The 13,735-nt window shown below is 43.9% G+C and overlaps 2 protein-coding genes across 3 annotated transcripts in view; one reads left to right on the top strand and one right to left on the bottom strand.

Annotated features, from left to right (window-relative positions):
- ko (Stork-head domain-containing protein knockout) overlaps positions 1-13,735 on the top strand; it is a 71,055-nt gene that overhangs the window by 32,013 nt on the left and 25,307 nt on the right. For both annotated transcript variants that reach the window (XM_012366304.2, XM_012366305.2), the window contains exons 2-3: positions 2,929-3,179; positions 10,627-10,822. In XM_012366304.2, the coding sequence (XP_012221727.1) occupies positions 2,979-3,179; positions 10,627-10,822 (397 nt within the window). In that variant the 5' untranslated portion in view covers positions 2,929-2,978. The remainder of the gene's footprint in view (positions 1-2,928; positions 3,180-10,626; positions 10,823-13,735) is intronic.
- LOC105671827 (dystrotelin-like) overlaps positions 1-13,735 on the bottom strand; it is a 77,473-nt gene that overhangs the window by 55,163 nt on the left and 8,575 nt on the right. The window lies entirely within an intron of this gene.

Raw genomic sequence — 13,735 nt, 5'->3', positions numbered from 1 at the left:
TCTGGAAGGATGACATAAAATGGAAAGAGAGCGGAATGTATTCTTTCGAGAATTCGCGCAGCAACTGTCGTTGCGATAAGTAAACGTGCAATTTAACTTATAAAGATACAAGGAGCGTAATTAAGTTATGTTACCCATCTTTTCACCTGACGATGATTTGTACGTTTCTGCAAACATGTTAATCTTACGGGAAATTATCTTATCGCGATCGATCGATCGAGGAGAACAGTCGCGAATCGCATTCTTCCCAGTTCTAGACGAAACGTCCTCGTCTCGCCGTTCTTATCGATCAGCAGACCGAGCGACGGCCGCGATTACTATAATTATGATTATAATAGACGGCGATCGGGGGAATCCGGGTCGCTCGTGACTCGCAGCGTCGCGGAGAATCAAAGAAGAGACATTCCACTTTCGAGACGGCAAAAGACGCGCCGGGAAAAGCCCGGCGAGGAAAATTAACGCGCAAGAGCGCTAATTAATGTCGTCGCTCGCGTCGCTTCGGTCCCACGCGATTCGATTCGCGGCGGCCGGGGTTCAGGTTCAGGGATGCATCGGCGTGCATCGGCGCGTCGCAGCACGGCTCGCAATTGGCGGGACATTAATGAGAGTCGTCCGCGATCCGACGACGTCGGCGCGCGGCGGTGAGTCATGCGACAGGAAGTCCTTTTTCCGCGATGCGACACGGTCGAACACCTTCCGCTCGGCGAACTGGTACAAGGTGAAATCGAACTTCGCGAGCGCGAAGAAAGACTCAATGGCTCGCGAGGCATCCGCGAGGTGGATCCTTTCTCGTCTCTTTCTCTCTAGAATTCCGTCTCGTTTTTGAATTGATTTTCTTCGCACCGGTCTTTCCTCTCCGGTTAAGCGGATAGGATAAACTATTTGCCAAGTACGCGTTGAGAAAATTACCCCATTGTATCGGTGAGAATGAGATACTCCGAGATATACCGGCGGATAAAAGTGCGCGAGACAGTCGCGCGTTCAAAGAGCGGATGGCACGGCAGACAACGCGGACAAACACGGGAGAGATTAGATCCTATTAAATCTTATTCTCCTCCATCCGCGCGTATCGCTTTTTTCCCAATATGCGCCCGCGGGATATCATCAGCGCGACGCGATCGCGTGAGAGAGGTCGCTATTTCACCGGGAGTTATTCAATGTCGCCTATTACACGTACACACGAGAGAGTGTACACCACTAACTATCTAATTATCTTCCGATTAAAAATAATGCAATGATTGCGGTACACCGGCGTGTTCCGTACGATCGTTACGCATCACAAAGTATCTTATCCGCGTTATCAGGCATCTATCGATGTTGGGAAATGAACTTTTGTTTCGATTAACTGTGCGGGACTCTCCAACAAAATGGCTTTACGTTCGTCCGTTGTTGCGAAGTAAGTAGGTGAAACGCGAAATAATACCTATTAGCTCATTTACTGAGCTTTGAGATAATAATTTTTTTCCTGATCTTAATAAAGCAAGATAATTTTGGTGTATTTTTTAAAAGAAAATTTGGTAAGTTGTGCACAGCTTCGAAAAAACGGGCGTATGCCGTTTTATGCTTCAAATAGTTAAGTTCGATTTAAGAGACTGCGAAGTTCATTTGTTATATGTTTTTTTTATTTTGCGGTATATTTGGCCGCACGGTGCTGTTTGGCAATTAAGGTCAGATCAAATTCATGTACCTACATGGATCGCCGAATCGATGAAGCAATCTTGGGTCCCTGGCTCGACTCCAAGGAAGAGCTGCGACAGCTCAGGGCAATGACGATCCCTTTTTCTTATTACTCGACGCTTTCTCTCACGGTTTTATGTGGATTTTCACGAATAAGGGTGCTCCACCCTTCGGTCTGGCCATGGGCGGCTAAATCAATTAGGCGTGCGAGATGAAAGGCATTGATACAATATACGGATACGTGATGTTGCCTTCTAGCTTTTAAGAGATGAAGACGAACGTTCGCAAGATCTCCCAACTATTACTAACAATTTTTATATATCTCTTAGTACAAGGGTTTTTAGGAAAATTACATTGGGAAATATTACAACATTTTTGGAAAATTGTAATTTGATTCTACTTTTAAAACAAATCTTCATAAATATATAATGCATCAAAGAGATATGTGATATACATTGATAATATATAAAATGTAATTTCAGTCGAGAAAATCGATTTTCTGAAGTAAGGAATTAATTTTCTGATAATATGCATAATTTGTATTTGGCAAAGACTTCAGCGGAACTCAATAAAAATCCGCTATGAATCGAGAACCACTGATCTTAAAACTTTTCGAGTGCATCCTGCGAGCAGAATTTCCTGCAATGCACGCTCAATAAAACCAGCTGTATGCGTCACTGACACACGCGAGTACAGGTTTCGCGAAGTCTCTCACGTCGTTCTGTAACTTTCGTGAACTCGTATAATAGTGCGATGAACTCGCAGCCGCTTAATCTCTCTCCATGGTACGGCGATAAGAATAATTGGATGTAAGACGGCAGAGGAGAGGTGGAGGTCTCCGTTGCGTAAAATTGCAGGTCATTCGCAGTCCTCCGTTATCGAGCGTATCTACAGTTTTCGGTTATGTAACGTATAAAATCGTCCTGGCACCTTTTTACGTAATTTTACGGAAGAAGTCACTGCCAGCGTCTCTTGTGTAACCCTTAATGCTTTTTGGCGAGCAATTAGTTTAATTATTTATTTCTTACTTTCTTCGATTCGCACATAAAATCTGCGAGATAGAGTTAAGGAGAAGTGTATATAATATTAATGAGGAGGAATATATTATTTAATTATTACAATATTTATTATATAATTTATAACGACTTCTCCCGATTTCTAATAACGCATCTCTATCCGTGAAGTTTAATAATTTAGTCCCAATTGCGTGACTGTTTATTTGACGAAAAATTGCTTTTTTTTCTGTTGCAGACTTTGTGATGCCACCGCCGTATTATCGACGTTAGCGGCGAGTGCTCGCAATGGCCTCGATCTTAGGAGAAGGAACGGGCCCGGGAGGCCCCGGGCCCTCCCGATGCCTCCTGCTGCTGCAGAGGTCCCTGGCGATTCAGTTGACCAGAGGCCCGCCTCCTCACGTCGCAAACGCCGGCCAACGGGAAAGTTCAAAGGAACATCCGGCCGATGAAATGTGGATGTACGATAAGGGCTACAATCTGTTTCAAGTAAGTTTCATGCCACTCTCTGTTTACATCGTAGATATCTCTCTGTCGCGTGTAATCACGAGTTTACGTTTCTTCGTCGTCTTCCGTCGACAAACAATACGCGTTTGCGCTCACAGTATTTTCGCAAATAGCATTATGCGCCTTTTTTGCTCCGAGGATTGCTGGCGTCGGAAAAGTTCTGCGGAAATGAATGTCGGAGCGAGTGCGCGCGGCGTCGCGATGTCTGTCCACACCGAAACATCGTCTACCGCGTCTCTTCGTGCCTTCCGCTTTGTTCTTTCATCTTGCAGACTGTGCGGGTCCTCTACGGTAAAGCGAACGTTGATTGCCCGCACCGTTACGCCGCAATGAGACAATGTGAATTACGAGCAATTTCGCGAAAGTAAGCATAATCGAGAAGCGGCAGGTTAAAGAGCGGAAGCTCGTTCTCGCGGCTGATGCTGCGCCGACGTCATCCGGCCCTTTGACAGTAAATTTCTCATTTTATGTCCAGAATCCCTATCTGCAGATGAAATAAACGGCGGCGGAACGGCGGCGCCGTGCGCGTCGTAATCCAACTCATTTCGAACTTAACGTCTTCAATGCGTAACGCGTAACCACTAAATATTCAACAGCGGTTTAACGACTGGTTTAGAAAATTGTATTCATCCTTCTGCCGATGAATCGTCAGTGCTTCATGACGTACCGCCGTGAAAGTAAAATAAATGGATACAGGCTTATTATTATGAGATACGTATCTATCGTAAGATAAAAAAGATTAATATTAAAATGTAACAATAAATTATAAATGTATCTGAAGGATACTTTCGAAATATTAATTCTTATGTCTTCGGATATAATTGAGAAGTAGGAAAAGTGTTGGTGAAGAAATTAAATTGGAACGTGACTGTTTGCAATAACGAAGTGCTCTCACTTTTCAACGAGTACGTACTCGGCAAGGAAGCACCCTTGCGGAAAAGTCAACGAGCGCGAGGAATTCTCTCACTTCTGGAATTAATGACAAAACAAGGCTGAATCATTGAATGTGCAAGAAAAGCACTTTTTTGGGCTCTTATGCGGTGATCCATTCCTGAAGTATCCAAAAATGTATCGCGAAAGCAGCGTTTGTGTTAACATTTTCGATCTATCATAATAAATTTAAAGCTTAAACATTATCTCAATTGACAAAATTGAGAGAATTTTGATATTGTTTTTCAGGACAAAGTTCTGACTGAAGTAAACCATGTAGGAAATACTGTATGAAGAACGTAGAATACCGTATATAAAAGCCGGAAATCGTTTGTACGAAAGGAGATACGATCTCGAGGTCGCAGAATGAATTAGATCGACACACTCTATAATTGTTAAGTCAATTAGACGTTACTGCAGTAACTGTTCTATATATGTTTCTCTTGGTACTGTAGTTCCGCGTGATTTCGCGCTATACACCGACCGCTTCATCGATGTCTGCGGATAATAATCGATCGACGAAGATACGATCGCTTTTCAACGGAGCGATCGTCATAAAAGCAACGCCGTGTACAGTGCAGATCGCATCGATATCGCGGTACACGTTGTTTAGAACGTTGTACTCGAACTTTGTATTCGATCGGTTAATCTTGTCCAAAGAGACGTATTAGATGAAATTTTGCGTTCGTTTCTTTTTCAATTTTGCTAATAAGACAACAATGAGCAGAACAAAATCTGTTGCAAAATAGAATTTTGCGTTATGCAAATTAAGAGTGAGCATTTTCAGCGTCGATTAACTTTAATTGGCTGCTTAAAATTCTCGATAAAATTGCCTACATGCATGAAATATTGTTATCAAAGAGGAAAAAAGTAAAGAATTTCTTTTTCTCCTGTTAACAATCCTGTCGACAAGTTTTAATCATCAGTTGAAGTTAATCGACGCTGGAAATAGTCACTCTAAATGGTGAAAAGTTACTTTCAGCAGTCATGGAATTTCATTTCGTCTCTTCTCGCGATAGAAAAGCGACAATGACGGAGGGACGACAATGCGGACCTGTTATCAGAGCAATCTCAGGTTACTAAATGATAGGGCATTGTTCGATACGGCTTTTGATCCAATGTTGTTTACAAGATTTATCGAGGCCTTTCAGGTGCGCAGTCTGTATTCGAGAGAAGGCACTTTACGCTTCCTCGACGACTCTCGCCGGCCGTCGCCGCTCGTTGTGACGTTTTTAAATCACTGTTATTACGATACACCGATCGCGCATTGCCTCGGGGATGGTCGAGCAGTCAACGATACGGCGGACACTTTCCATCCGCGTGGCGATTTCCGCCACGAGCGCGCCGCCGCGACGAGCCGCAAAAAGTACCGGTAATTTATGTCGAGCAATTCGACTGCCGCTGTAACCGCAGTCTGTACACCACTCATTTGTTACTCGCTCATTTACATTATGTTCGCGGATCGATTTTTGATTACAAAAATATCCGCGATCGATTATCGCAGGTTATGGAGTGCGTAATGAAAGGTATTTAAGTTACGTAAGTAATGTAAAACTGTAAATGTTTTCAACTTGTTCGAGTATTAGAATAATTTACGTTAATCGATAAAATCTTTTGAACATTTTGGAGTCATTTCAGACAGCTGTGTCTATCGCGAGCGTCTCAGAGGAACTAATTTAAATTGAAAAAAATAGATCTAGGCGGGGCTTCGCTCGGTTACGATCCATCGCAAATATCGCCGGAGCGTAATAACCGCTCGGCAGGGACCAGGCAACGGCACCCAGAACGTAACTAGTGCGCGGCACTTCGAACAGAACAATAAAGTCAAGTGCGCATCGTTCGAGGGTTCGGCTAAGGTTCAGCTACCTTTCTTTCTTGAGTTCTCTCGTTTATCGATGTTTTTTCCAGTCGGTGTGTCGTTTCTTCTGTGTAGAAAACAGGATCGGTCATCCTCGTCGTTGTCGTCCGTCGTTCTCCTCCTCCTCTCCTCCTCCTCGTCTTCGTCTCGTCGTTGTCGACTTCGTAAATCAACGCCGCGCAACATATATCGAGAGTCGGCTCGATTTTTATCTGCCGTGCGAGAACTCGTTTATCTGCGGGATGTCCATTCGCCTCGAAGTGGCTCACGCGCAATCGTCCATTTGTTTGCCAATTTAATTGCAAAAAAATGCTTGCAAAAGAGGGAGTCTATCTTTTTTTTCTCATATTCTCGCCCGCGAGTTTCAGGTTAACGTTTCAGGTATAGAACGCCAAGGCTTATCTTTCGTTTACAGAATGAATATTAGATGTCATAAGTATCTGTTAAAGATTGTACATCAATTCTACTTAATATCAGCTTGTCGCATTTTTTACAGATTTTGAATAACATATTTTTGTCTTGCTGTGAATTTTTATATGAATTTTTTTACGACACAAAAAAGAAATAATGTTTTAATAGCCTTTTTCTTCTAACAATACGCTTTAATTAATAGATTATGCCTTTGGTTTAATTGGAAAAAAATTCTTGCCAATTTCTTTTGCAAAGTATCTCACTATTGATGCATAAGGGTCGACGCCTATGCGTCGGTGGCTGGATATATAACTACACCCAGTTAGAGAGAGATCCTTGGCGTCTCCTGCTCAGTGCGAGAGCGCACGCTGCACTTGCGATATTAGCATATAAATTATGTTATCGTGATTTATGCTTGCAGGCCGCGTATGGGGGATTGTTGATTAAAATTTGAGACGACGCAGGCGAACGCCTTGACGGCTGTCGTCCAGTAATGGCTAATAAATAGATCAATTTTGCAATTACCAAACGACCTTCAGGGGCTCAGCGTCTTAGACAGCTTTTCTTCGAAACGTAGCATCTTGCTAAAGAAATATTACACTTATCTTAATTGCTTCTCAGAGCCATCAGCGCTGCGCCACGATGTGCAAATGAAAAGTATCTTCGGTTGTAAATAAATATTAAGAAATGAATACGCTACCAGTGTCAGAATTTGAGTAAATCGATAAAGCGGAGATCAATGTGGCGCAAGATATCGCAGAGCGAACGGCGCTGGCAATAAGTTTCTGGTGTGTTTCGCTCGACTCCGTTAACCGCTCACGTCTGCGCGCGGCGTCAAGTTAGGGCTTTAAAAGGATAAGCATTATACGCGCGGCGCGAGAGCGCGCGGCATATTGCATAATAATTAACGGGCAGGCAACGACCGTACAACACCCTATAGGCTGTATCGCCACAAGTTCATTGTCGGCACGGAAATCGCAATATGTACGCTACGTGCGCCGAGAACCGCGTCGCCGATTAACAGTAGGTCTGTTTTGCATCTTTCTACAATTTATTTCTCTCCCCTCTTTTTCACAGAAGAATATACGCTGTTTTTAATCGCCTCGGAAATGTAAGACGGAGTAAAAAATAAACTATTTCTATTGCTAAATCCTTTCCCATTTTCCGACATTACCATAAATGCGAAGGCCGAAAATCTATCCAATATGGTTTCCAATCTCATCTTATGCTATCTTTTCTTCATCGCGATCTATGGGCAATCGTTTCCCGAATATTCCCCTCGACAATCGCGTTTTGCTACTTTCCTCGAGGGGAATCGATATCTGTAGCTTATAATCTTTCGGGCAGTTGGGGGACACGAGGTCGGGAATATACATGAGATAATCGTAGGGATTTTCAGGATGTCGTTGAATTTATTCAATGCGTTCAGGACTGTCGCATCGCCGAGTCGGAAAACTTACGGTAACTTTCATTACTTAATTTTACATCTTTATAACTGTTTCAAACACATAGCTCTTATATAATACTCATTTACAAACGCTCGCTATTTCCTGTAGATTAAATAAGAATTCATAGAGCATTATTCTCGGGGACAGAGATAATATTACTTCATGAGACGTGACGAACGTCGCAATACCGTAACGCCAATTTAGCGATCCCCGTATCAAAGCCCTCTTTTTCGCACAGTTAGTTGGCGTGCCGCTGGGCTGAATACAGGAGATATGGTAGCTGGTTCAGCGTTAATTATGGTTAACTCAGAACTGTCGCACTCTCACGGTTAGAGATTCCTCGCATGGACAATAAGAGCGTCTACCTTATCAGCATATCTTGTTGCTCGTCCCGAGTGACGCATTTTGCGACGCAATTCGATATTTTTAAGTATCCGCCTTTTCGCCAATCTCTTAAATTTACGTCGGTAAGAAATAATACGTGTACGCGGAAAAAAGAATTTTGCTACTGCAACGAAATCATTTGCTAATGCATTGGACGTCACAAAATTTCGCTATTGTAACTAATTGTTCAATTACTTCAATGTTGTCAATGTTATATAGATTTATCTGAAAACAAAATTTTGCTTCAACATTTTTAAATAGTACGAATGGTAGAACAGAAATTATCGGTGTAATTTTCGCCGCAATTAGAGCGCTTCCCGTTTTAGAGTGTTTTCGTAAAGGTTGACCGGTTACGAAAGAAACGTTTAAGAGACAGACGGAATTTTCTTAAAATTGCGAAAGTGGCGCTTTTCTCCGTTTATCGTGTTCAACCGGGCGGAAAAAACGAAGCGTCAGGAGTAATTCGATTGTAGAAGGTGTTTCGATCTCGCGCCGGTAGAAAGAGACCGGTAGAAGGTACGATCTCGTGAAATCGATCGTGTCCGCTCGGCTGATTCGACACCCGAGAGCAGCTCCCACGTGGAGCTGCCGCGTGCTGACTCTCGAGGAAGCACGGCTTGACGTAACCGAAAAGTTTCACCTGCTGAAAATCACCGTCTGCGTCTCACGAATTAATAAACCGGCCCCCCTCCCCCCGTCCGCGCCTGCATCTTTATTATACATAATTTCTCCTTCGTCGCACCGGAGCATCGAAAATCAGCGTCGGTGTCGTAATCGCGGGGCGGTTGCAAAAGACGAGTTGTTCGCTGCATGAGATCGTAACGTCTCGATATAAAAGAATTCGATTGTAATCGAAAGCGCGCGTTTCGGGACGTTAAGTAACATCGTTACAAGCGATTCAGACGCGGATCGCCTTGAGACGAAAATCGTTGCTCATTAAATTTCACGATACCGCGGTACAAAATATTATTGTAAGCGTAAGAGATTTGCGGAATTATTTCGTGTACAGTCAAAATGGAGACTAAAGGTCCGCGTGACGAAAAATATACGTGCGCGATGCGAAATGCAGCCTTGGCAAGGGTGGATGTTTGCGCCGTGCTCTGTTGCACAGGCACAAAACGAGGCTGGCCGTTCTCGCGGCGGATCAGATCGATCACGGACGTGTAATTTGCAGCGGAGGTTCCGTCGTTCGGCAGTAACTACGCCGCCGTCGCCACGGTCCGCTATATGGCGACTTCCAGATGGTGAAAGTCCGGAGATCCTGCGCTCTTACCCCGCCGTTAGATGCAAAATCGTCTTATGTACGCAGCGCGCATTGTGTTCTTTACATGGGCTCAAATTAAATTTCGTGCATCGGCATTTTTATTCTGTTCGCCGTTCAGTTTCTTCTTTTGGAACGAAAACGCGGTCGCGAAATGCCTCGAATCAGCGCTATTGTAAAGTCTGATGATTTCAGCCGTGCGTATCTTTGCATAACACTACATTGTTCCGTCGAGCAAAGAAATCTAATCGACAGTCCAGCAAACGATTGCGTCTATTGTACGATTTAGTCGAGTTTTTGCTGATAAAATATAGTTAGGTTTTCTTGCTAATATATCTCTAAATACATTGAGGATAAATATTTCACTGATTAAATTATAAAGCAGGATAAATTTTCGAGATGCGATCTCGACAATCGTGTAAAGTGCACTCCTTTTACGAAAGCAGTGCACTTTGCACAATTGTGAAGAATGATCGCACCGACCGTCTGAACAAGGACTGTGATAAATCACCACCGGCTCGCACCGATCGATTCCGGCACTCCGCACTAATTTTATGGTTTAGCCGGACAGAGGGGGACCGAAGACAGTCAGAGGAAAGTCCTGCGGGGCTGTTCGTTTATGAGCGTGGACCGGGGTTCTCGACCCCATCATGGTTCATTCTGCGACGCGAGATCTGCGGGAGTTCTGGGAAGCAGCCCCATAAGGGTGGAGCTGTATTGCGCCCCGCGTTACGACGAGGGTGAAACGCCATACGGCTTCACGGAGAGATAAACACTTAGCGACCTTGCTACATTTTGGGGAGTGACTCGCGTCTATCGCGCGACGTGTAACGGCTTTTTTGTTGGCGGAGCAAAACACAAAGAGGACACGAAATTATTATACAGTCATATGATCTCACAGAGAATGTCTTTCGGTCATAAATCTTATTGATTTCATACATGAACGTAGAGAAACTTGTAAAAGATATTAGAGAATAAATCAGTAATCTCTTTTTCAGAAGAGACACTAATATTTTAGAAAAGTAAAAAAGAAACGGAATTTTTATCCCGTTTGCTGTTTGGTTTCTTCCTTCAGGCGAAAATATAATTAATAAATTAAATTAATTTTTACATATTAACTTAATATGCACATTGCAGAGCTTCTTGGAAGCGAATTCCAAATGCTGGTGGAATGCGGCTCTGGTGGACGCGACTCGGCAGCTCAGGTACAAAGGCCACGTGTCGCCGGGCGTGCTGATGGTTAGCGGACCGCCCTGCGCCCTCGAGGTTTTGAGGGCGGCATGGGCGCGAAACGTTCTACGACCACCAGCGGACCACTCGATCACCTGCCTCGGTATGTATGCTCAAATTACCTATATCGCCCCCCGAGGGTTGATTCGACCCGGCGGTTTTAACTGTAGTCAGGATTGGATACGTTTTACGCGAACCAAGATAAGCGAAGAGTTTAATTAGAGATAAGGTAATCTGTGAAAGTGAAAGTGAAAGCGACAATATTTTACGAGAGCAAGTTCTTACGAAAGGGAGGGGGAGGCGATAATTCTGTGCAACCCTGGTTCGCAATCGAATTCCAATGTGACATTTTATGCGCGAAAATGATACATGAGCTTATTAATCGCAAGCGTCTCTTTCTATCCTTTCCTCTCACCGTGGTGCCGTGAAAACAGCGTGAAAACAGCGCTTTTACCAACGGGAAAATGCTAAGTGGATATCGAAACACTCTATTTCAGTCGAGATAAACTCGAATGCCGGAAGATTTTATCTACAATCACAATTATATGTTAATAGTTTTTATCGCGCCACTATTGTATGTAACGCCACTATTTTCTGTATTGTATGTAATTTATATGTAACGCCACTATTTTCACTCTTCGTGAATGTGATATAAAACTAATTTAATTAGTTTAATCGATGATCTACAAAAATAAATAAGCACGCATTTAACCGTTTATTTACTGTGGCAGTGTTATAAATTACTTTTAAATCTCAGAAATGGACGTTTCGTTTTAAGGATTATCTGCGAACCGGTGAGCAGGACATATCAGATAGGACTCGATTTCTGTGCGCGTTATTTTCCTTATCCCTTTATCTCTCGTAATCCGCGCCTATTGTCAATGTGCGATCCACAGAAATAGGTTCGCATATCTTATCGGGTAAATGTCGTGCACCCGTGTGCACCCTCGTTTCTTTAACGTTCCCGACTCAGCATTCTCTCCTCGGTCTCGTTCTTTTCGATCGGTTGGTTGGTGTGTCCTGCGGTCTTTTTTCACCTCCGCCGTTTCTTTCCGATCTTATTGCTCCCTTTTATGCCCCGCGCGCTCTCGTATCTATGTACGCCTACACTCGGCTATCTCGCATACCGGGCTTATGCTAATGCAACGTATCCGCGCAACGGCGTAGGAGCTTAACTCGTTATTACGACGTGCCAGACGGCGCGAAAAGGCTTTCGCGAAAATGGAACTTATTAAATCGCGCGTTACGTGACTTTATCCACGTGAGAAAGGTCTCGAACATAAATATCGAAAAATCATGCCGTAGCTCGAAGCGCGGTTGTTTTGAGCTTTCTCTTTTATCCGCTTGCTATCGGGCGTGTGCATATAGCTGCGCCATTAATATGTTATCTGTTTGTAGCTAATTCTGCGCCGGCAAGAAATTGGAATCGAAATGAAACGGCGCGCGTAAAATAACGTCGGAATATTAATCCATGGTGTTTCGTAATTAGTTAACGGTGGTCGCTGATTACCCACGTCGAATCCGGTTAATTGTGGTGAATCACGACACGCGAGGATTATAAAGTTTTTATCAAACGGCCGGTCGTGTGCGTGCCGAGCGTCCGTGGCGGTCGCCGACGAGCTTTCCGGTTCGCGCGCGAAATGCCTTCGTGTAAAACGAGCTTGGTTAACATTCCGCTATTCGCCGATCGGACCGGGGCGCACCACCGCGCATAATACGCGCGTCTTGTATGCGCCTGTATGCGCGTGCAGTAATGCGGGTTTCGCGCTGCCACATAATTGGTTTGTCGTCTACGTCGCGGCGAGATAGCCGGCCGGCCCGCTTATCCGACCTCTTTATTTCCCACGTTCCATCTCTCCTCGGAGACCCGATAACGACGAGCGGCTCCATAAATATTACGGCAGTCGCGCATGATTTTCCAGTTACCGCTGACTTTCCTGCGAATGCGCACGTTCAGGTAGCACAATACGCTTAATGCTCATTGCGTACGACATGCGTGCAGCACAAGACGTCTCATTAGCAAGAAAGTCACGCGTGCTCCGTTGTCTATTTAATTCACAGGTGTTTTGTAGGAAAATACGTTGACCCATAAAATTAAAAGAAGTGGATTATACGAGTAGCCGGATCGATAAAACTCCGCTTTTGCGTAGTTTAAGCTTTGCACACAACTAGTACTCGAATTTACTCCTTTTCATTAGCATTCGTTCATTTTATTAAATATAAAATATGAAAGAAATGACTATTTTAACTATAAAAGATTAAATATGAAATATGAAAGCAACGTGACTTAAAATTGCGTGATTGTTCCGAGTTACAAAGCTTCTTCCATAACGCGATCCAAGAAGGCCGAGATGCCTATACGAAAAAATGGCCGGCGCAACGTGCTCCACATAGAAAGGACTCGATTCGTACGCGAGTCGCATACCAGAATCCAGCATCCTCGGCATCGATGGGCGCAGGCGAAAGGGACGCGGACGCGCGCGCGTCTGGAATGCCAGACCTTCCCTCTCACCTCCTCTACGCCCTAACTGAAATCCATACAGTGCTCTCCCGCGGGGTAATAAATCGGCCTCCTCCGGTGTGCGACAGTAGCGGCATTCCAGGGCGATCGATTAAGTCGTGGCACACCATTGGAGACGTGTGGCCCGATAAGAGCAACACGTTTTCCACGCATAATTCCCATTTCGCGATTTATCTCTAACGAAAGTCGCGGATCGCTTCATGTGTACACCGGCCACTTTATTTATCGGCAGCGTTCCGCTCTCGTGGCGAATAATAATTAACTAATTAGGAGCAATTGTTTATTACTGATTAATCACACGTACATTTATTACTTGTCTCAGGATCGTTAAACCGTGCGCACAAAGGAGAAAAGATTAGGAATAGAGATTAAATAGAGATTAATAGAGAAATAGAGGAAATTCCTGTTTCTCTGTTAATATTTTTTCCTATTCCTAAAGTATTTATTTTTATTCTTAATATTTTCTTTATGTGTGCAAAGCTTTCGTTTAATTAA

Source organism: Linepithema humile, chromosome 6 (genome assembly GCF_040581485.1).
Source record: "Linepithema humile isolate Giens D197 chromosome 6, Lhum_UNIL_v1.0, whole genome shotgun sequence".
Taxonomy (NCBI): domain Eukaryota; kingdom Metazoa; phylum Arthropoda; class Insecta; order Hymenoptera; family Formicidae; genus Linepithema; species Linepithema humile.
The sequence above is the reverse complement of the archived record's forward strand: the minus strand, read 5'-3'. Positions and strand labels throughout refer to the sequence as shown.